Source organism: Rhinopithecus roxellana, chromosome 1 (genome assembly GCF_007565055.1).
Source record: "Rhinopithecus roxellana isolate Shanxi Qingling chromosome 1, ASM756505v1, whole genome shotgun sequence".
Lineage (NCBI taxonomy): Eukaryota > Metazoa > Chordata > Mammalia > Primates > Cercopithecidae > Rhinopithecus > Rhinopithecus roxellana.
Window position 1 is genome coordinate 46547482 of NC_044549.1, and position 20969 is coordinate 46568450.

Below are 20969 nucleotides of genomic sequence, written 5' to 3' on the forward strand. Positions count from 1 at the left end.
ATTAAATAAAAAACTTCTACACACATTAAATTTATCTTAACAGAAGTTATATGTTATTTTAATGAATGACATTATAATAAATCCCAATAATGTACATTAGTTACTGAAAGCTGCAAAAAGGGCATGTAAACTAAACCATGAAAAGGGGTGAAATACATTTAAAAAAATCATTTAAAGTCTATGTTTCTAGATTTTCAGTAATCAGAGTTTCACCTACACAGTTTTTTAGAGGGGCCAGTCCTAAACAAACATACACGGTTGCACTTGAAAACAGTTATTTATTACAACAGATTTAATAAATTCTCAAAGCACTTCCAAGGTTCAGAATATTGTATTTACATCACTGATGATAGTAGTTTCTGTTTCCAAAGCCCATATGAAAGCATGTAATACACCAACTTCTCAAAAAAAGAAGAAAATCACAATATTAATTCTCATATCTCAGTCATACCTCTGAGTTTATATTGTTCTCCACTGGCAGCGTTTACAGTGAAGGTGTGAGAATCCTCATCACTGGGTGATATTACAGCTCCTGCAAGCTGCAAAGTTCCTCTAGGTTTCTGATTTCTAGACTGTTCATTCACAAAGTACTCCAACAGCCCAGCTTCATTGTTTAAAACAAAAAACCTGCAATGATTTTTTAAAATCCATAATTTGTAAACATTTTCCCTCAGCAAACTAAAGCAAAGCAAACTTCAATCACTTACACATTTCAGGGTTTTGTTCTTAACAATAAAATTTAAAAGCATTTCAAGAGATACTTGGAAACACTAGACTGAATTTTCTAGCAGTGAAGATTACTAAAAATTGAATGAGTTAGGCCGGGTGCAGTGGCTCACGCCTGTAATCCCAGCACTTTGGGAGGCAGAGGTGAGTGGATCACCTGAAGTCGGGAGTTCAAGATCAGCCCGGCCAACATGGTGAAACCCCATCTCCACTAAAAATACAAAATTACCCAGGTGTGGTGGTGCGTGGCTGTAATCCCAGCTACTTGGGAGGCTGAGGCAGGAGAACCGCTTGAATCCGGGAGGCAGAGGTTGCAGTGCACTGAGATACTGCCACTGCACTCCAGCCTGGGCACAAAGAGCGAAACTCGCTCTCAAAATGACTCCATCTCAAAAAAAAAAATTGAATGAGTTTAATAAAAGATATAAACCCTTCAGCTGAGGGAGAGGCATTTATTAAGTAAGAGGCCTATCAGTTAATGCACAAAAGGAAGCAAAGATACCATATCCTTTCAGAGAAAGATTTTTCCCCAGAATTCATTAACAGAGGGTAAACTGCCAGAGGACAAATGGTAGTGAAAATTTTTATTTAAAATTCACTGGAAATAAATCAAAATATGAGCTCTGAGGTTAAGGCAAGATATACTAGGCAAAATATGCACGGTGATTTAAGATTTAATCAGTGAAATATACAATGAGAATAATAGGGTAAAAAAGACTTCGTGAATGTATCATTAGATAAGTCAAAACTAAAGATTACTTCTGTATAAAAATGAAAAAGCTGCAATTGGAGATGGTGAAATATAAGGACCTTGAAACTAAATGATGAAACGTTGATACACTCTGGAAAAGAATTTGATGAAATACTGATACACTTTGGAAAAGAATATTCTGATTTGGTTCTAGATTAACTAGTTTCAAAAATACATTTCAGAAATTCCGATTTAAGTAGTACAAATTTTTTTTTTTTTTTTTTTTGAGATGGAGTCATGCTCTGTTGCCCAGGCTGGAGTGTAGTGACACCACTTCAGCTCACTGCAACCTCTGCCTCCCAGGTTCAAGCGATTCTTGTGCCTCAGCCTCCCAAGTACCTGGGATTACAGGCACCCACCACCATGCCCGGCTAATTTTTGTATTTTTAGTAGAGATAGAGTTTTGCCACGTTTGCCAGACTGATCTCGAACTCCTGACCTCAGGCAATCTGCCTGCCTTGGCCTCCCAAAGTGCTTGGATTACAGGCATAAGCCACCTCATCTCGCCCCTTTTTAAAAAAGGAATGCTAGGCCGGATGCAGTGGCACACACCTGTAATCCCAGCACTTTGGGAGGCCAAGGCGGGTGGACTGCCTGAGCTCAGGAGTTTGAGACCAGCCTAGGCAACACAGTGAAACCCCGTCTCTACTAAAATACAAAAAACTAGCTGGGCGAGGTGGTGTGCACCTGTAATCCCAGCTGCTTGGGAGGCTGAGACAGGAGAACCACTTGAACCCTGGAGGTGGAGGTTGCGGTGAGGTGAGATCGCGCCACTGTACTGCAGCCTAGGTAACAGAGTAAGACTCCATCTCACACACAAAAAAAGTAACTCAAAGAAGGGCTGGATGAGTTGAGATCACTTGAATTCAGGAGTTCGAGACCAGTCCGGCCAACATGGCAAAACCCTGTCTCTACAAAAAAAAAAAAACAAAAAACAAAAATTAGCTGTGTGTGGTGGTGCATGCCTGTAGTTCCAGCTACTTAGGAAGTTGGGGCAGCAGGATGATTTGAGCCTGAGGTGGAGGTTACAGTGAGCTGAGATCATGCCACTGTACTCCAGCCTGGGCAACAGAGCAAGACCCTGTCTCAAATAAACTAATTAATTAATTAACATAAAATAAAAATTAACTAAAAAGTTTTAAACTTTTAAAATTCAAGTTGTGTGGCCAGGCATGGTGGCTCGCGCCTGTGATCCTAGCACTTTGGGGGCCGAGGCGGGTGGATCACCTGAGGTCAGGAATTTGAGACCAGCCTGACCAACATGGTGAAACCCCGTCTCTACTAAAACTACAAAAATGAGCTGGGCGTGCTGGCACATGCCTGTAATTCCAGCTACTCAGAGGGCTGAGGCAGGACAATCACTTGAACCCCGGAGGCAGAGGTTGCAGTGAGCCGAGATCGTACCATTGCACTCCAGCTGGGTGACAGAGTGAGACTCTGTCTCAAAAAAAAAAAAATAATTCATGTTTGAGTTTGGAGAAGTCTGGCATTCTACATGTTAGCCTGTTCCATAATAGAACTTGGTAGACAATTTGATCCAGTTTAATATGCCTGCCCCACAACTACCAATTCTACAAAGTATTTGAGATAGCTGGTTTTCCTGCTTCCTGACAGCTTGTGTGACCTTGGGCTGGTTACTCAACCTCTCCAAGATCCCAGAGAAGCTGTGAATCTGGCACAAGATGGGAACCTAATACCAATGTGTTTGCTGCCTCCAAACCTCTATTTCTCTTCCCCTAAGAACCTAACTTCTGCAAGTATAAAATGCCCAAGCCAGGAGAACAAGTGATTCTAATCTTCATTTAATAGTAACAACTTTTAGCAAATGTGGGAAACTTTTAGAAAATGTGGGAAATCCTTCTAAAAGGTTTCCCAGCCATGTCTTGTCTAAAGTAATATCAAAATATAAAATTATCGGGCCCTATTTCTGGTCTCTTAGGAGAGACTGATGTGACACAAATAATCACACCTACCTGTATTGCCACCCAGTGACAAGGTTGGTATACTTCATTAAATAGCCATACACATTTTCCATGTGATCACTGTTTCAAAAAGAAAATGCCAAAGTTAGTAAAAAGTAGAAGAAATCCCAGGAAGATAATGGTACAATTTTCAAAATAGCTACAGATACATATATGCTTTATAAATGCCTCAAATTTTATTCAGAAGTAAAATGTATAGGTCAACAGAGGCATTTAATCTCCCCAAATTTCATATCCATAGGACTTCATCAATTTCCTCAAAACAAGTACAATACCTCACAAATTATATATTATCATAAATATTCCAAATATAAAATCATTATACAAATATAAAATTACATAAACATAAAACAAATATACTGTAAGTACTATATTATAAATGGGCTGGCCAGGCACAGTGGCTCGACCGTGTAATCCCAGCACTTTGGGAGGCCAAGGCAGGAGGATCACTTGAGGTCAGGAGTTCGAGACCAGCCTGGTCAACATGGCAAAACCCCATCTCTACTAAAAATACAAAAATTAGCCAGGCGTGGTGGTGTTTGCCTGTAGTCCCAGCTACTTGGGAGGCTGAGGCAGGAGAATCACTTGAACCCAGGAGGTAGAGGTTGCACTGAGCTGAGATTTCACCACTGCACTCCAGCCAGGGTGACAGAGTGAGACTCCGTCTCCAAAAAAAAAAAAAAAAAAAAAAAATTGGGCTGAGTGCAGTGGCTCACGCAAGTAATCCCAACACTTTGGGAGATCAAGACAGGAGGATCACTTGAGCCCAGGAGTTCAAAACCAGCCTGGGCAACATAATGAGACCCTGTCTCTCTTTATTAAATACAATAAATAAATAAATAAGAATAATAAACAAAGCCCACAACTAGAGGAAATAATTCTTCTCTAGAAATACAGCCACTTGGGTTTCTGCTAGTTCTTATACTTCGGCCCAGGTCACAATCAAGTTATTTATTTCAGTTCTTTTGAGATACGTCGCTTAGAAAAGCAGAGAGCTATATTTTTTGTTTGGCTCCCCTATCTTCCCCAGGCTTTCAGGCTTAAGCAGCCCTTTGGCGCCATAGAAAACCCAATGCCCCTAGACTCTGCCTCAAAGAAATTCCCTAAAGAGTTCCTCCTCTATTTTAGGTACTTAGTACACAGCTCAGCTTCCCGAAGAACTTATTCTTGGCCAGGCATGGTGGCTCACACCTGTAATCCCAGAACTTTTGGAGGCCGGGGCAGGTGGATCACCTGAGGTCAGGAGTTCGAGACCAGTCTGGCTAACACGGTGAAACCCCGTCTCAACTAAAAATACAAAAAATTAGCCAGGCATGGTGGCATGTGCCTATAATCCCAGCTACTTGTGAGGCTGAGGCAGAAGAATCACTCGAACCTGGGAGACAGAGGTTGCAGTGAGCCGAGACTGTACCACTGCACTCCAGCTCGGACAGCAGAGTGAGACTCCATCACAGACAAAAACAAAAACAAAAACAAACACCAGAAAAACTTACTCTTTGTCTAGTCTGTCCTGTTGCTACATAATCTGAATATATGCTTACATTCTGCATCAATCCATAACAGGTTTGAGGTAGTATACAACCTAAATATTTTCTCAAAGTGCCAGGATATTTCATAATTCACCATTCTGGGAATTACTCCTTAATCTAGGTTCTCTACACCAAGCTTTCATTTCTACATAAGTATCAAAAGTGATAGCCATTAGCATATAATAAAAAAATCACAACTCAATTATAGTTCAATTCCTCTGGTTTTAAGACTGTATATATTCTTCACAGTTTTAAGACTGTATATATTCTTCAAATGTGTGTGAACTATGGAGCAAAACTTTCTTAAAACTTTACATATACTTATCTATACCTGAGAAAAACAAAATTTTTATTTCAAAGCAATAAATAAAATACATCATCTTGCTGGACGCGGTGGCTCACGCCTGTAATCCCAGCACTTTGGGAGGCCGAAGCGGGCGGATCACGAGGTCAGGAGATCGAGACCATCCTGGCTAACACGGTGAAAACCCCATCTCTACTAAAAATATAAAAAATTAGCCAGGCGTGGTGGCGGGTGCCTGTAGTCCCAGCTACTCGGAGGCTGATGCAGGAGAATGGCATGAACCCAGGAGACGGAGCTTGCAGTGAGCCGAGATCACGCCACAGCACTCCAGCCTGAGCGACAAAGCGAGACTCCGTCTCAAAAAAAAAAATACATCATCTTTATTTAGTCACTACTCTCATACTACTGAAGGTACGCCCCATTTTGGTCATATCTAAGTTATCTCTATCAGTCATTTATCAGCTCAAGTGACCCTCCTACCTCAGCATCTGAGTAGCAGAAACTATAGGAACGTACAACCAGTGCCCAGCTAATTTTTAAATTTTTTTGTGGGGACAGGGGTCTCACTATGTTGCCCAGTCTGCTCTCAAACTCCTGGGCTCAAGTGATCTTTCCACTTTGGCTTCCCAAAGTGTTGGGATTACAGGTATCAGCCAAAAATTTTTAGAAGTGTACAATTTCAGTAACATCAATCGCTAAAAAGATCCCACATGTATCTTTTTTTAAAAAATTGAGACAGCATCTCGCTCTTTTGTCTAGGCTGGAGTGCAGTGGTGTGATCTCAGTTCACTGCAACCTTTACCTCTGGGGCTCACGCAATTCTTCTGCCTCTGCCTGCCAAGTAGCTGGGACTACAGGCACCAGCTACCAAGCCCAGCTAATTTTTGTATTTTTAGTAGAGATGGGGTTTCGCCATGTTGGCCAGGCTGGTCTCAAACTCCTAGCCTCAAGTGATCAGCCTGCCCCCGCCTCCCAAAGTGCTAGCATTACAGGTATGAGCCACTGCACCTGGCCCTAAGCGTATCTTCATATATTACATCATAGTAATGTTCCGTGTTTAATTTTCTAATGCTATTAATATTTTGTTGACTCATATATCTAAAGAGTTAGCTTTCTGGAAAAAAAAAAAAAAACAAACCAAAACTATAAGGATATTGACATGGTTTATTTGGTAGTAGCATAAAGTCAGTTTCAAAAGAATCAGAAATTCAAATAAGTAAACTGCTGGCCTGTTTTTATTGTATAAAACCGCTGTCTCCAGGTTACAAAGAATCAACTTGAAAATACCCTATTTTTTGGAACAGCTGGTTGCAATGTCCCTCCCTCATTCTTCCCCTTTTCCATGTATCCCAAGAAATAGCCACTATTCAAGGCAACCAGCAGGTGTGGAACGACTGTGCCATCTGGTGGTCAGCATAAAAAGCGCTCCGTGACTGAACATCTTTTGTTCACACGTTTCTTCTACCGTCTTATAATTGAGTTACTATACGGTATCTCTAACTCTCATGCTTTATTCCTATCTAAAATGTGCGAATTTTTAGGGCCTGGTGTAGTGACTCATGCCTGTAATCTCAACACTTTGGGAGGCCAAGGTGGGACAATTCCTTGAGTCCAGGAGTTTTGAGACCAGACTGGGCAACATAGGGAGACCCACCCCGTCTCTAAAAACAATAAATAAAATAAAATGTGCAAATTTTTATAGAGTATTTTTAATGTGTGTCTGTTAATATGAATAAAATCTAGCTATTGAAGTGGGAACATACCACATATCTGATTATATTATACTATTTTGTGTTCTATAAAATAGAAGTGATGGTCCAAAACAGACTAATACCCTGAAAAATAAGCTATGAGAAAGTTAATTTCTTCTTCAGTCCTCCAAAAACTTTACTGCTCAAGAAACTGGGTATATTTCTCATCTTTTTTTTTTTTTTTTTTTTTTTTTTTGAGACGGAGTCTTGCTCTGCCGCCCAGGCTGGAGTGCAGTGGCCGGCTCTCAGCTCACTGCAAGCTCCGCCTCCCGGGTTCACGCCATTCTCCTGTCTCAGCCTCCCGAGTAGCTGGGACTACAGGCGCCCGCCTCGTCGCCCGGCTAGTTTTTTGTATTTTTTTAGTAGAGACGGGGTTTCACCGTATTAGCCAGGATGGTCTCGATCTCCTGACCTCATGATCCGCCCGTCTCGGCCTCCCAAAGTGCTGGGATTACAGGCTTGAGCCACCGCGCCCGGCCTATTTCTCATCTTTTAAACTTGTTAACATTTAATTGGGATTAGTAGTGAAAGCTGATAGTCTATAAAAATAACTGATTAAACTTTGTCAAGTGTCTTTATTATATTTAGTTTGATACTCATTTTCTCTTAAACATCTTAATAATAACTGCTTCAATTCTTTAATCTCTATTACTAAAACATACTTACTTCTTTTTTTTTTTTTTTTTTTTGAGACGGAGTCTCGCTCTGTTGCCCAGGCTGGAGTGCAGTGGTACAATCTCAGCTCACTACAACCTCCGCCTGCCGAGTTCAAGCGATCCTCCTGCCTCAGCCTCCCAAGTACCTGGGATTACAGGTGCATGCCACCATGCCTGGCTAATTTTTCTATTTTTAGTAGAGACGGGGTTTCACCATATTGGTCAGGATGGTCTCGAACTCCTGACTTCGTGATCAGCCCGCCTCAGCCTCCCAAAGTGCTAGGATTAGAGGCGTGAACCACCGTGCCCGGCAACATACTTATCTCTTAACCTTTCTTCATGAGACTTAAGATATATAAAAGGTTTTTAAATTAAGCTACCTTTTAAACAGTTTCAAATCCTTTCAACTCAAAACAATTACTCAATACCTACTAAAACACAGCACTCTGAAAAAACATTGAAAAGCATAAGAAAATCAAAAAGGCAATAACTAATAACTTTCCATCTCTAATCTATAATCTAATCTAAGAGAAATATATCTCCTTGAAGAAAAAGACAGTAACATGGGTTCCTGCTACTGGAAAAGACACACAATGGGACTACATTTTCAGCTGCCATACAAATAAAAAAGGCATTAAACAAATACACAGGATTCAGTAGTGAGTGAGAAGGCTGAAATGACTAGATCTGATGACTAATTAGATGTGAACTGAGACAGAAAGAATGAAGGTGAGAGAAAAGGACAAGGGCAACACTCAGATTTCCAGCTGGAACAACTGGGTGGAGAGGGATCACAGAGAAGTTTTGGATTTGTTCCAATTTAAGATGTTAAATTTAATGAACCTGCAGGACTATACAAGGAGATATCCAGTAAGGCGGCATGATTAGGGCTTGGTAGTCATCAGCATATAACTGGTATTTGAAGTTACAGCAGTAAATAAGGTCACCCAGGAAATATTACGAAAGGGCAAGAGATGGGACAGGGCCTAAGAGAGATCTCTAAGGAAAAGTTTTAAGGGCAAGGGGAATACAGAGAAGAGATAAGGAGCAACTGAGTAGTGGGAAGAAAACTAGCAGTATGGAAAGACAGAAACAAGAGAAAGTGTTTCAAGATAAGTCTGTGGTCAAGAATATTCAGTGGACAGGTGCCTTGGCTCACACCTGTAATCTCAGCACTTTGGGAGGATCACTTGAACCAGGAGTTTGAGACTAGCCTGGGCATCACAGTGAGATCCTGTCTCTACAAAAAAAAAATAAAAATTAGCTAGGCAGGGTGGCACACACCTGTAATCCCAGCTACTCAGGACACTGAGATGGGAGGATTGCTTGAGCCCAGGAAGTTGAGGCTGCAGTGAGCTGCAATCGTGACATTGCACTCCAGCCTGGGAAACAGAGCAAGACCCTGTCTCAGGCCAGGCACGGTGGCTCATGCCTGTAATCCCAGCACTTTGGGAGGCTGAGATGGGTGGATCACTTGAGGTCAGGAGTTCAAGATCAGCATGGCCAACATGGTAAAACCCCATCTCCACTAAAAATACAAAAACTAGCTGGGCATGGTGGTGCATGCCTGTAGTCCCAGCTACTCGGGAGGCTGAGGCAGGAGAATCGCTTGAACCTTGGAGGCAGAGGTTGCACTGAGCCGAGATCCTGCCACTGCACTCCAGGCTAGGCATCAAAGTGAGACCCTGTCTCAAAAAAAAAAAAAGAAAACAAAAATTAATAAAAGTTCAGTGCTCCTGATAAAGTAAGATATGACAAAGACTGAGAAAACTCATTAGACTTACAACCAAGAGATAACAATTTAGTGGAACGATGAGGGCAGAGCCAGCTGGAAGTGACATCAGAGGTTGACAATAATGTCAAGAGGTTCTCCAGCTTGTAGACAACAGAGCTATGGGATTTCTCAGGCTCCATAATCATATGAGCCAACTCCTCATAATATCTCTCTCTATATATCTACCTATTGGTTCTATTTTTCTGGAAAACCCAAATAGCAATACCTTAAGGCATTTAACTACAGGCAGGAATTTACGCAACTTCTAATCAGTAAATGTGAGGTACCAGGCAAGTCACATGTCAAAATCCATACTTTCAACTAGGCAAAAAGTAACCTCCCAAAAGGCTTAGCACTTTGGTCCATTCTCTGAATAACAAATAGCATGAAGCAGAGAATGGCTTGCTTAGCTGAGGAAAAGGCTAATGACATTAAGAGAGATTCCTTGCAACAGTTAGTGTATAGCCTGGGATATAATAAGTGTTTATTTGCTGAATGAATTAAGCAATGGGAAGAGAGAAACAGAATTTTTCTATGAAGCCATGAGGCAATTCTCAGTAGCCTGCCCACCTCCCCCCAAAAAAATTCAACTAGCGGCTGGGCGCCGTGGCTCAAGCCTGTAATCCCAGCACTTTGGGAGGCCAAGACGGGCGGATCACGAGGTCAGGAGATCGAGACCATCCTGGCTAACACGGTGAAACCCCGTCTCTACTAAAAAATACAAAAAACTAGCTGGGCGAGGTGGCGGGCACCTGTAGTCCCAGTTACTCGGGAGGCTGAGGCAGGAGAATGGAGTGAACCCGGGAGGTGGAGCTTGCAGTGAGCTGAGATCCGGCCACTGCACTCCAGCCTGAGTGACACAGCGAGACTCTGTCTCAAAAAAAAAAAAAAAAAAAATTCAACTCACAGACTGTATACTCAAATCACAAACAAAATAAAGTCTAACTGTATCTTAATCTATAACAAAAAGTATAAAGTCAACTGAGGGGTCCTCCCTCCTGCCAAGAGTCTTAAAAATGTTAGCACTCTTTGGACCTAGAATTTCACTTCTAGGTATCCCATCTGCAACAAACGATTAGAAATGCAGACAAAGCTGGGCACGGTGGCTCACGCCTGTAATCCCAGCACTTTGAGAGGCCTAGGCAGGCAGATCACCTGAGGTCAGGAGTTTGAAACCAGACTGGCCAACATGGTGGAATCCCGTCTCTGCCAAAAATATAAGAATTAGCCAGGTGGTGCATGCCTGTAGTCCCAGCTACTCGGGAAATTGAGGCACAAGAATTGCTTGAACTCGGGAGGCGGAGGTTGTGGTGAGCCAAGTTCATGCCTAGACAAGATCGTGCCATTGCACTCTAGCCTGGGCAACAAGAGCGAAACTCCATCTCACAAAAAAAAAAAAAAAAAAAAAGATATGTACTGCAAAAATGTAAGGAAACTAAGAAATCACAGCACATTATTAATAAACCAAATCTTGCTCCTCAAGACTTGGTATACTTCTAACCAGATTTTGGAACAATATTTTATAGTTTCCAGTTACATGACTACAATCATCTTTATCTTGTTTTTACCAGCATCTATAGCAGATTTCAGATACAGAAAACAAAAACTAGAGTATAGAAATATGTATCAATTTTCCTTTAACCCCTGCAGAGAAAAAAAAAAAGCAGACATTTATGACTTTTTCTTCAAATCAACTCAAAAGAAGAGGTAAAACCTCTAAGACAGTGAACATTCACTTATATTTAGGCCAATCTCCTTTTCCCATCCGCAAACAGGCACTTTTCCTTATAATAGTATTGACAGTGGAAGAAACCACAAAATTATTGTGGTCTGACCATAAAAATTATTTCTATACTACACATTTGCAGACTTTTACACATTTACTGAAAAGTATAACTGTTTGCTAATGAGGAAAATAGATTTATCTGTTAATATGGTTAGCCAGTGAGGAGCTCAAAATTTAAAAAAAGCAGGCCCATCAAACACCCTGGTTTGTCTTTCAGTTCCTCTTTTGAATAGTTCTCTTCTGCCCTCTAAAAAGCATGTGGCATAGTTGCAGATTTCTGAATTTCTCTACAAGCTGACATGAAGAATACAAAAATAATGAAAACATGCACATTTTATAAAGTGTGAATATTCACTATAAAAAAGGAAGGAAAGACCCAGAATTGGGAAATCTATCTTCTCTATAAATGAGAGAGAAAGCTCACATTGTATGAATATAAATTACTCTGGAAACAAGAAAATTTAAGGCTAATCTAATAAATTAAGTTCTTAAGTTTAATTTTTCAAAAGGGCCGGGCACGGTGGCTCGCGCCTGTAATCCTAGAACTTTGGGAGGCTGAGGTGGGCAGATCATTTGAGGTCTGGAGTTTGAGACCAGCCTGGCCAACATGGTGAAACTTCATCTCTACTAAAAATACAAAAATTAGCCGGGTGTCGTGGCAAGCACCTGTGATTCCAGCTACTTGGGAAGCTGAGGCAGGAGAATCGCTTGGACTTGAACTTGGGAGGCAGAGGTTGCAGTGAGCTAAGATCTGCCACCACACTCCAGCCTGTGCAAGAGGGCAAGACTATCTCAAAAAAGTTTTTTTTTTCAAAAGGTCATCATGAGATTATTTTGCAAATGCCACTGACGCCCTTCCTCTTCCTGATTATTTTGATGATCCTCCCAAAATTAGCCTTAGAATTCCTTCTTTCATTGTTTTGGGTGTGCACATTAATTCGGCATTAACTAACAAGAGTGCTTCAGACATAGTAGAGGCTCAAAAATATTTACTATGTAAGTTAGGACATGAGTAAACCATAAAACCAACCACGTACCAAACTAGTTATTATCAATAATTATTCATTCCTTTTAGAGAGTTTATCGAGTTTTAATACCTCTATGTAAATATCTATCTAGAAATAAAAGTTCTTCCACTTACTAGCTGTGTAACCTTAGCTACATGCAATATATAACTTCATGTAATCTAAGTCTATATTGTCATTTAGACTTAGGTTTTCTTCAACTGTAAAACAGGGATAATAATGTTCTATCTTCCTCCAGAGTTGTGAGAATTAAATGTGGTAACAGATGTGAAAACATTCTGGATACTATAAAGACAATTATCTACATTTCCAATACCCCATATCTCTGAGGATTGGCTAGATAAGACACTTAAACATTCTGGCAACTTCAGCTGGACATACCTAAAACCAGATGCATAATTTGACTCCCAAAATCTGTTTCCCCCTCTAGTCTTTACAATCTTGAGTCTATTATATTAACTGTCTAGGCATTTTCTGGCATGAATCCCAATAATCCCCACCTGCTGGTATTCTCACGCCCTTGTGTGGGACTTGCTTCTGAAGAATAGTGAAAAGTGATGTGAATTCACCTCAGCGCTTAGGTTACAAAAGACTGTAACTTCTCTCCAGCTAGCACTCTCTAGTCCTCTTACTTTCTCACTCTCAAGAAACAAGCTCCCAAGTTGTAAGATGCTCTGCGAAGAAGCCTATGCGGCCAGTAACCAAAGGAGGCCTCTGGCCATCAGTTCATGAGGAACTGAGTTATTTGTCCAATGGGCCAAAAGGAACTGAACTGCACCAAGAGTCTCGTGAATAAGCTAGGAAATGGATCCTTCCCAGTTCAGCCTTAAGAAAGCCTCAGAGTCAGAAGACCCAGCTAAGCTGCACTGAGATTCCTGACCCAAAGACACTATGAAATAATAAATGTTGCTATTTTAATATATTAAATTTGGGGGTAATTTGTAATGCAGTAGTAGATACACTATCTCACACTGTATTTCAAAATAAATTCCAGATAGATTAAAAAGTTAAATATGAGCCTGGGCAATATCACAAGATCCTGTCTCTAGAAAACAATTTAAAACTTAGCTGGGCATGGTGGTGTGCACCTGTAGTCCCAGCTATTCCAGAGGCTGAATAGGAGGATCACTTATGCCTAGCAGTTCGAGGGTGCAGTGAGCTATAATGGAGCCACTACACTCAACCCTGGGAGACAGAGTGAGACCCTGTCTCAAAAAAAAAAAAAAAAAAAAAAAAAAAACAGTTAAATTGTAAAACTGCCAACTTTTAAAACTTAATGAAAACAACTATTTATTTACTTAATTATTTTTGAGATAGGGTCTTGCTCTGTCACCCAGGCTGGAGCCCAGTGGCACAATCACAGCTCACTGAAGCCTAGAACTCAAGCAATCCTCCCACCACTTCAGCCTCCTGAGTAGGCATGCCACCATGGCCTGGCTAATTTTTAAATTTTCTGTAGAGATGGGGTCTCTCTATGTTGCCCAGGCTGGTCTCAAACTGCTGGGCTCAAGTGATCCCACCTCAGCGTCCCAAAGTGCTAAGGATCAACACTTTGGGTGAGCGACAGTGCCAGCCAAAACCAAGTATTTATAAAAGTTACTTTTTATAATTAGAAATGGATGGAAAAGAGGAATAAGACGTCTGACTTAAAAGTTTTCTGTATGTCAAAATATGAAATGAAAATCTGAGGACTAGTGAAATCTTTGTAGTAAGTATAGCAAAGAATTTATACAAAACTAAAATATATTGCATGTCATCACATGTTAATTAAATAACGAACTAATATCAATTTCTCTGGAATTACACTCAAGAAATCAGTAAAAGATAGAGTTTCCAGAGAAGGAAACAGAGTGGCTGGGAAAAGTATGTAAGGGAAATGTTTCATTGTATATACACATCCCTTTACCTATTCAAAAGAAGAAAAATCAAAATATTTTTAAAGGAATATTGATATTTAATGTTAATTGACATTTTAATAAGAGATCTCACGCACATTAAAAAGAAAAATATTAAGACCTAATAGGAAATGTATAAAAAACACATATGCAGATATTTCACAAAAGAAAACAAAAATGATCATAAGGAAAAATGAACTAAAAATGCATCAGAAACCTAAACATAAGCACTAAAACAAAACTCCTAGACAAACATATAGGTGTAAATCTTTGTCATCTTGAACTTGACAATCGTGTTTTAGATGTGACACAAAACTATAGCGAGAAGAAAAAACTCATTAGACTTCATGAAAATTAAAAACTGTTGTGCTGCAAACAATATCATCAAGAAAGTTGTTGTAAACCAAAAATAAAATTCGAAGGCACCCCGCAACCATCTGAATAGATTCCCCGTTTGGCCAGGGCACCCTAAATTTTAACCCGAAAGACTGGTTCAGTCCATAATAGGAAGTGGGGGTTGAATATACCTCATTATACCTCTCCAACATTAACGTCAACACTCAACACAGACCTTAAGTCTGATAAGAAACATTTACAGTCTATTCTCTCTAAAACCTGCTACTTGGAGGCTTCATCTGCGTGATAAAACCTAGGTCTCCACAATCCCTTATCATAACCCAGACATTCCTTTCTATTGATAACTCTTTCAACCAATTGCCAATCAAAATCTACCTATCGCCTGGAAGCCCCCCCAACCCTCAAGTTGTCCCTCCCTTCCAGATCTAACCAATGTAAATCTTACACGTACTTGATTGATCTATTATGTCTCCCTAAACTGTATAAAAGCAAGCTGTCTTGAACTACCTTGGGCACATGTCATGAGGACCTCCTGAGGCTGTGTCACAGGCCTGTCTTTAACCTTGGCAAAAATAAACTTTCTAAGTTGTTCAGACATGTCTCAGATACTTTTGGTTTACAAAGTAAAAAGAGCCAGACACACTGGTTGAGGCCTGTAATCCCAGCACTTTGGGAGGCCAAGGCAAGAAGATTGCCTAAGCCAGGAGTTCAAGACCAGCCTGGTCAACATAACGAGATCCTGTTTCAATTTAAAAATAAAATATTGGCCAGGCACGGTGGCTCACGTCTATAATCACAGCACTCCAGGAGGCCGAGGCAGGCGGATAACCTGAGGTCAGGAGTTCGAGCCGGGAGGCAGAGGTTGCAGTGAGCCAAAATCATGCCACCGCACTCCAGCCCAGGCGACAAAGACTCCATCTCAAAAAAAAAAAGTTAAAATAATTCCTTCTTTTTTTTTGAGATGGAGTCGCTCTGTCACCCAGGCTGGAGTGCAGTGTCATGATCTCAGCTCACTGCAACCTCCGCCTCGCAGGTTCAAGTGATTCTCCTGCTTCAGCCTCCCAAGTAGCTGGGATTACAGGCACCCACCACTATGCCTGGCTAACTTTTTTGTAATTTTAGTAGAGACGGGTTTCACCATGTTGGCCAGGATGGTCTCCAACTCCTGACCTTAGGTGATCCACCACTTTGGCCTCCCAAAGTGCTGGGATTATAGATGTGAGCCACCGCACCTGACCAAAATTAAAATAATTCTAACAGCATATACTTATAGAGTAATAAGTTGGATTAAGATACTAAAAACAGGCTGGGCATGGTGGCTCACGCCTGTAATCTCAGCACTTTGGGAGACCGAGGTGGGTGGATCTTGAGGTCAGGAGATCAAGACCATCCTGGCTAACACAGAGAAACCCTGCCTCTACTAAAAATACAAAAAATTAGCCGGGCGTGGTGGTTGGCACCTGTAGTCCCAGCTAATCAGGAGGCTGAGGCAGGAGAATGGTGTGAACCTTGGAAGCGGAGCTTGCAGTGACCCAAGATGGGGTCACTGCACTCCAGCCTAGGCGACAGAGCAAGACTCTGTCTCAAAAAAAAAAAAAAAAAAAAAAAAAAAAAACATCATTCACTCATATTCTTTGGTGAGAATAGGGCCAATTGCCATGGGTTGGGCAATAAATGAGAAGGAAATGGAGGCAGTAAGTATAAACTGCTTTCAAGAAGAAAAGATTAGTTTAGTTTTTGTTATTGTTTTGTTTTTAAAGTCTAGGGACTGAAGGCCAGACACAGTGGTTCACGCCTTTAATTCTAGCACTTTAGGAGGCTAGGGCGGGTGGACCACCTGAGATTCACCTGGTTCGAGACCAGCCTGGCCAACATGGTGAAACCCCATCTCTACTAAAAATACAAAAATTAGCCGGTTGTGGTGGCAGGCGCCTGTAATCTCAGCTACTCAGGAGGCTGAGGCAGGAGAATTGCTTGAACCCAGGAGGCGGAGGTTGCAGTGAGCCGAGATCACGCAACTTTACTCCAGCCTGGGTGAAAGAGCAAGACTCTGTCTCAAATAAATAAATAAATAAATAAAGTCTAGGAACTGAGTCTCAAGTGAAAAAACCAGGAAGAGGAAGTAACACAGGACAATAGGGAAAACTGCTTTATCAATGTCCTAGAGGACAAACGGATAAATTAGATTGAGAGCCACATTGAAGGTCAGCCTCGGACAACCCACGCTAAAATACAAATATATGTTGGGATATAAATGCAGTCATGCCTTATTTATCTTCATTATTTGGGAAGAGTTCTACATAACTGAATTTTCCAGACACTTGAGCAGTTTTTTAAAAATTTAAGCTATTTTATTTAAACTGTTCACCACTGTATCATACAGTTCTCTGCCTCTTAAACAGAGTGTGCTTTCCTGGACAACTTAAGGTCATTAAGACTATGATTATTGTTCTAGGAAGTAATATACCTGAGTCTACATGTTAATTTTTCAAATCTTCCTTGAATGCCCTACATTGTCAGTTGCCATTCCTCTGCTACATTTCCCCTAATAACCTTTCTCATTGGTGTTTCCAACAGATTCTAGTATGAAAATTATATGGCCAGGCGCAGTTGCTCAAACCTGTAATCCCAGCACTTTGGGAGGCTGAGACGGGAGAATCGCTTCAGTCCAGGAGTTCAAAACCAGCCTGGGCAATATGGTGAGACCTCATCTCACCATATTTATTTTAAAAAATAAAAAATTATATAACCATTAAATAATGCCCTAAAGGCCAGGTGTGGTGGCTCACACCCTAATCCCAACACTTTGGGAAGCCAAGAGGGGCAGAGACCCATTGAGGCCAGGAATTCAAAATCAGCCTGACCAACATGGCGAAACCTCATCTCTACTAAAAATACAAAAATTAGATGGGCATGGTGGCAAGCACCTATAATCCCAGCTACTTGGGAGGCTGAGGCATGAGAATCGCTTGAACCTGGGAGGTGGATGTTGCAATAAGCCAAGAATAGTGCAATGGCACTCCAGCCTGGGTGACAGAGACTCTGTCTCAAAATAATAACAATAATAATAATAATAATGCCCTAAGTAAGGGATTAAGGAATAATGGGTGTCTAGATGAAAGTATATTACTAAAGTGCATGGCTTTACGACAACTCTCCCCACTGCTAAGAAGTCTGTCTCACTTTTCAATTTAATTGAGGCTGGGTTTCAGAGTTTGAATATCAGAAGATTGACCTCTGACTACTAGGAATTTTACTTCATCTTGTTTCCTTAAGTGCGATCAAAATATATCTGCCAAGTAATCGATAATCTTATATGATCAGTCTGCAACCTCTGCCTCCTGGGCTCAAGTGATTCTCCTGTCTCAGCATCTCAAGTAGCTGGGATTTACAGGCACGCACCACCATGCCTGGTTAATTTTTGTATTTTGGGGTCTCTCAAGCTCTCTTCAGACCCAAGCGTGAATGCCAGGGCCGCAGCCACCGTCCCACCCACAGCCCCATGGCGGGTCAGGACAAAGTGCCACGGACAGGGGACCTGCGGCCCCTGTCATGGGTCACACACACACACAAAAGATCATGCTGATTCCAAAAGTAAGCCTAGACATCTCAAAGTAACTGAATATATCTTCTTATCCTACAGTCACTTACCAAAAAAAGTTATCTCTGGCCAGGTGCGGTGGCTCAAGCCTGTAATCCTGGCACTTTGGGAAGCAGAGGAGGGCTGATCACTTGAGATCAGGAGTTACAGACCAGCCTGGCCAACATGGTGAAACCCCATCTCTACTAAAAATACAAAAATTAGCCAGGTGTGATGGCGCACGCCTGTAATTCTAGCTACTCGGGAGGCTGAGACACGAGAATCACTTGAACCCGGGAGGTGGACGTGGTAGTGAGCCGAGATTGTGCCACCACACTCCAGCCTGGGTGACACAGCCAGACTCTGTCTCAAAAAAAAAAAAAGTTATAATCTTCTACACTTCTGTATATTAATATAGTCATGCATATCTCATACATATGAATATTATTCATGATAAATGTATATCCCTCACTAAATCTTGGCTTTAACCCCTTCCACGTCTCACAAAAATTTCACAAGCACAAATAAGCACAAAGGCTAAAAAGGACTACTACAGTGAGGCACACAGGAGTCAATCAGAACTTAAGGATTCATCCCTTTAGTTCCAATACGATGGGATGTACTGGTTTGTTTCATTCATTCTTAAGGTTCTGGATAGTTCTTTCTCCCTACACTTCATGTACTAAAAAAAAACAAAACTTGTTGCCTCTCCAGGACTCTCCTCCTGTTCCTTAAGTTGTTCATTCATATTAGTGAAAATTAACAAATGCAGACTTTCTCATCAACACAGAGAGCACTGAAGTGGCCTGAGCAAAGCAAACTGAACATCTCCAGGCTCAGATTTAGTTTATCAGAGGCATTAGGATGTCTACCTTGTCCTTGTATTCAAATTAGTTATGTACATTCCCCTTTCCAAGTCACAAATACCTTCAGGGCAAGAATCTTTTCTGATTCAGTTACTCCAATCTCTGGACAAGCAAGTTCTGAGCACCAGTATTTGCTAGCCACTCAAAGCTGAGTTAAACACTTCCTGCCCTCGCAGTCTATCAGAGAGAAAGCTGGCTTGTAAACAAATTGCAACACAGGCAAAAGGAGAAGTGAGTACAGAATTAAATCAGAGGCAGCATTAACTCTCTGATTGTACAGGAAGTTCAGGGATACATTTCTGTATTCCTCAAAAGGCCTTCCATAAAGACCTGTTGAATGAACAAATGAATGGATTAAATCTTTTAGGCGAGGTCCCAGATCCAAACGAGATGTATCAGTTGCTTCTGGAAGCCAGTCAAAAAACTTTATCTTTCAACAACTGCGGGATGCAGCCGCCGGCATACTCACCCCTACCTCCACCTCAGGAAATAATTTTGGAGAAAGGACCATACCTGTACTGCCAGCCTTTTGCACTGCCACCGCGACTGCTGCTGCTGCTGCTGCTGCTACTGATTCCACCTCCACAGCTGCTATTCTTGTTGTTCGGGGTCACCGCTGTGGCCAAGCCCTCCAGCTTTCCTTCGCTCTCCGAGATTTTCATTGTGGACACTAGTTCACCCCCCTGCATCTTAACGCCAAAGTCCACTTGCCCTTCTTGAGCGGGAGAGAACAATTCTGTAGTTCTGCAGGTGACTTTTTGTTTTTTTTTAAGATTTTATCTGAATATGATCCCGGTTGCTAAATCACACGGCGGCTGGGGCGGGACTGTCAAATGGTCCAAAAAAGGAAGATACACATTACCACAGAAGTTACACTTTTAAGAGGGCAGGGGAAGCAACGAGGACAGATATCCTTCACATGTATCTCTCTCCTTTCCGGCAAAAGCTAGGAGGAAAAAGCATCCGGCGAGAGGACTTAAGTGACATACTCGAAAGAGAAGGAGCCTGGGGAGATTGCAGATTCTGCAGCCAAGACGGCCGGGAAAAGGACGAAGCGCCACGGGCAGTCCCCCGCGGCCTAACCTCGGGGCTGACCCGCCGCGCTCCTTCCTCTCCTCCGCCGGTCCTCAGGCAGCCAGTCCAGTCAAGCCCGCTCGGCAGTTCCCGCCGCAGCCCCCGAAATACAGCCTGGGCCGGCGCGCGCAGCCCGGGAGGAGGGTCAGGGAAGGAGGCCGCCGGGGGCGGGACGCCGGCTCCCGGGGCCGCCTCTCCCAGGGCCAGAAGCGAGCCACTCGGGGCAACTTCCTCCTTTGCCCCTGGCCCGGGCCCTCGACTGGGTTCCCGGGAGCCAGTGAGTCTCTCGCGCGCTCTCCAGCCCCAAGCGTGAATGCCAGGGCCGCGGCCGCCGCCCCACCCACAGCCCCACAGCGGGTCAGCCACCCGCCTGCTCCCTTCCCGCCTTCCCTTCCGGAGTAGCGTGAGCTCACTTCCCTCATAGCCGAAGCCTCTGGCGCCATCTTGGGTCAGGGCGGCTGGTCCCTGAAGGGGGCGGAGCCTCTGGGGGCTGGTAACGGGGCGACGAGTAAGGAAGGGAGAGGGAGAGGGGCGTAGGGGAAGGAGGAACCCAGACGGTGAAGGAGGAAGAAACAAAGGAGCCAGCGGACCTAGAGAGTTCCCTTCTCGTGTGTGACTGCCTGTCTTCCTAACCACGTCCTAGCCTTCCATTCGAGGGGCCGTTCCAGGCATTTTAGAAAGAAAGCTTACAAAAATAAGAAATTACAAGAACGAAGCAACATCTGTACGTTTTAGTCACTTGGGGGTGGGGGAGTGGGGGCGCAAGCATGACATTGGAGTAAAGCCAATCAGTATTATAAATGAAAAAGAAGCTGTTGGCTGGGCGCGGTGGCTCACGCCTGTAATCCCAGCACTTTGGGAGGCCGAGGCGGGCAGATCACGAGGTTAGGAGATGGAGACCATCCTGGCTAAC

At 42.4% G+C, this 20969-nt stretch overlaps 1 protein-coding gene across 1 annotated transcript in view; it reads right to left on the reverse strand.

Moving 5' to 3' along the window:
- OSBPL11 (oxysterol binding protein like 11) overlaps window positions 1–20371 on the reverse strand; it is a 73878-nt gene extending 53507 nt beyond the window's left edge. Inside the window, exons 1-3 of the mRNA XM_010354810.2 lie at window positions 19496–20371; window positions 3451–3519; window positions 452–627 (exon numbers count right to left, since the gene is read on the reverse strand). Coding sequence (XP_010353112.1) covers window positions 452–627; window positions 3451–3519; window positions 19496–19671 — 421 coding nt within the window. The 5' untranslated portion in view covers window positions 19672–20371. The remainder of the gene's footprint in view (window positions 1–451; window positions 628–3450; window positions 3520–19495) is intronic.
- Window positions 20372–20969: the final 598 nt, after the last annotated feature.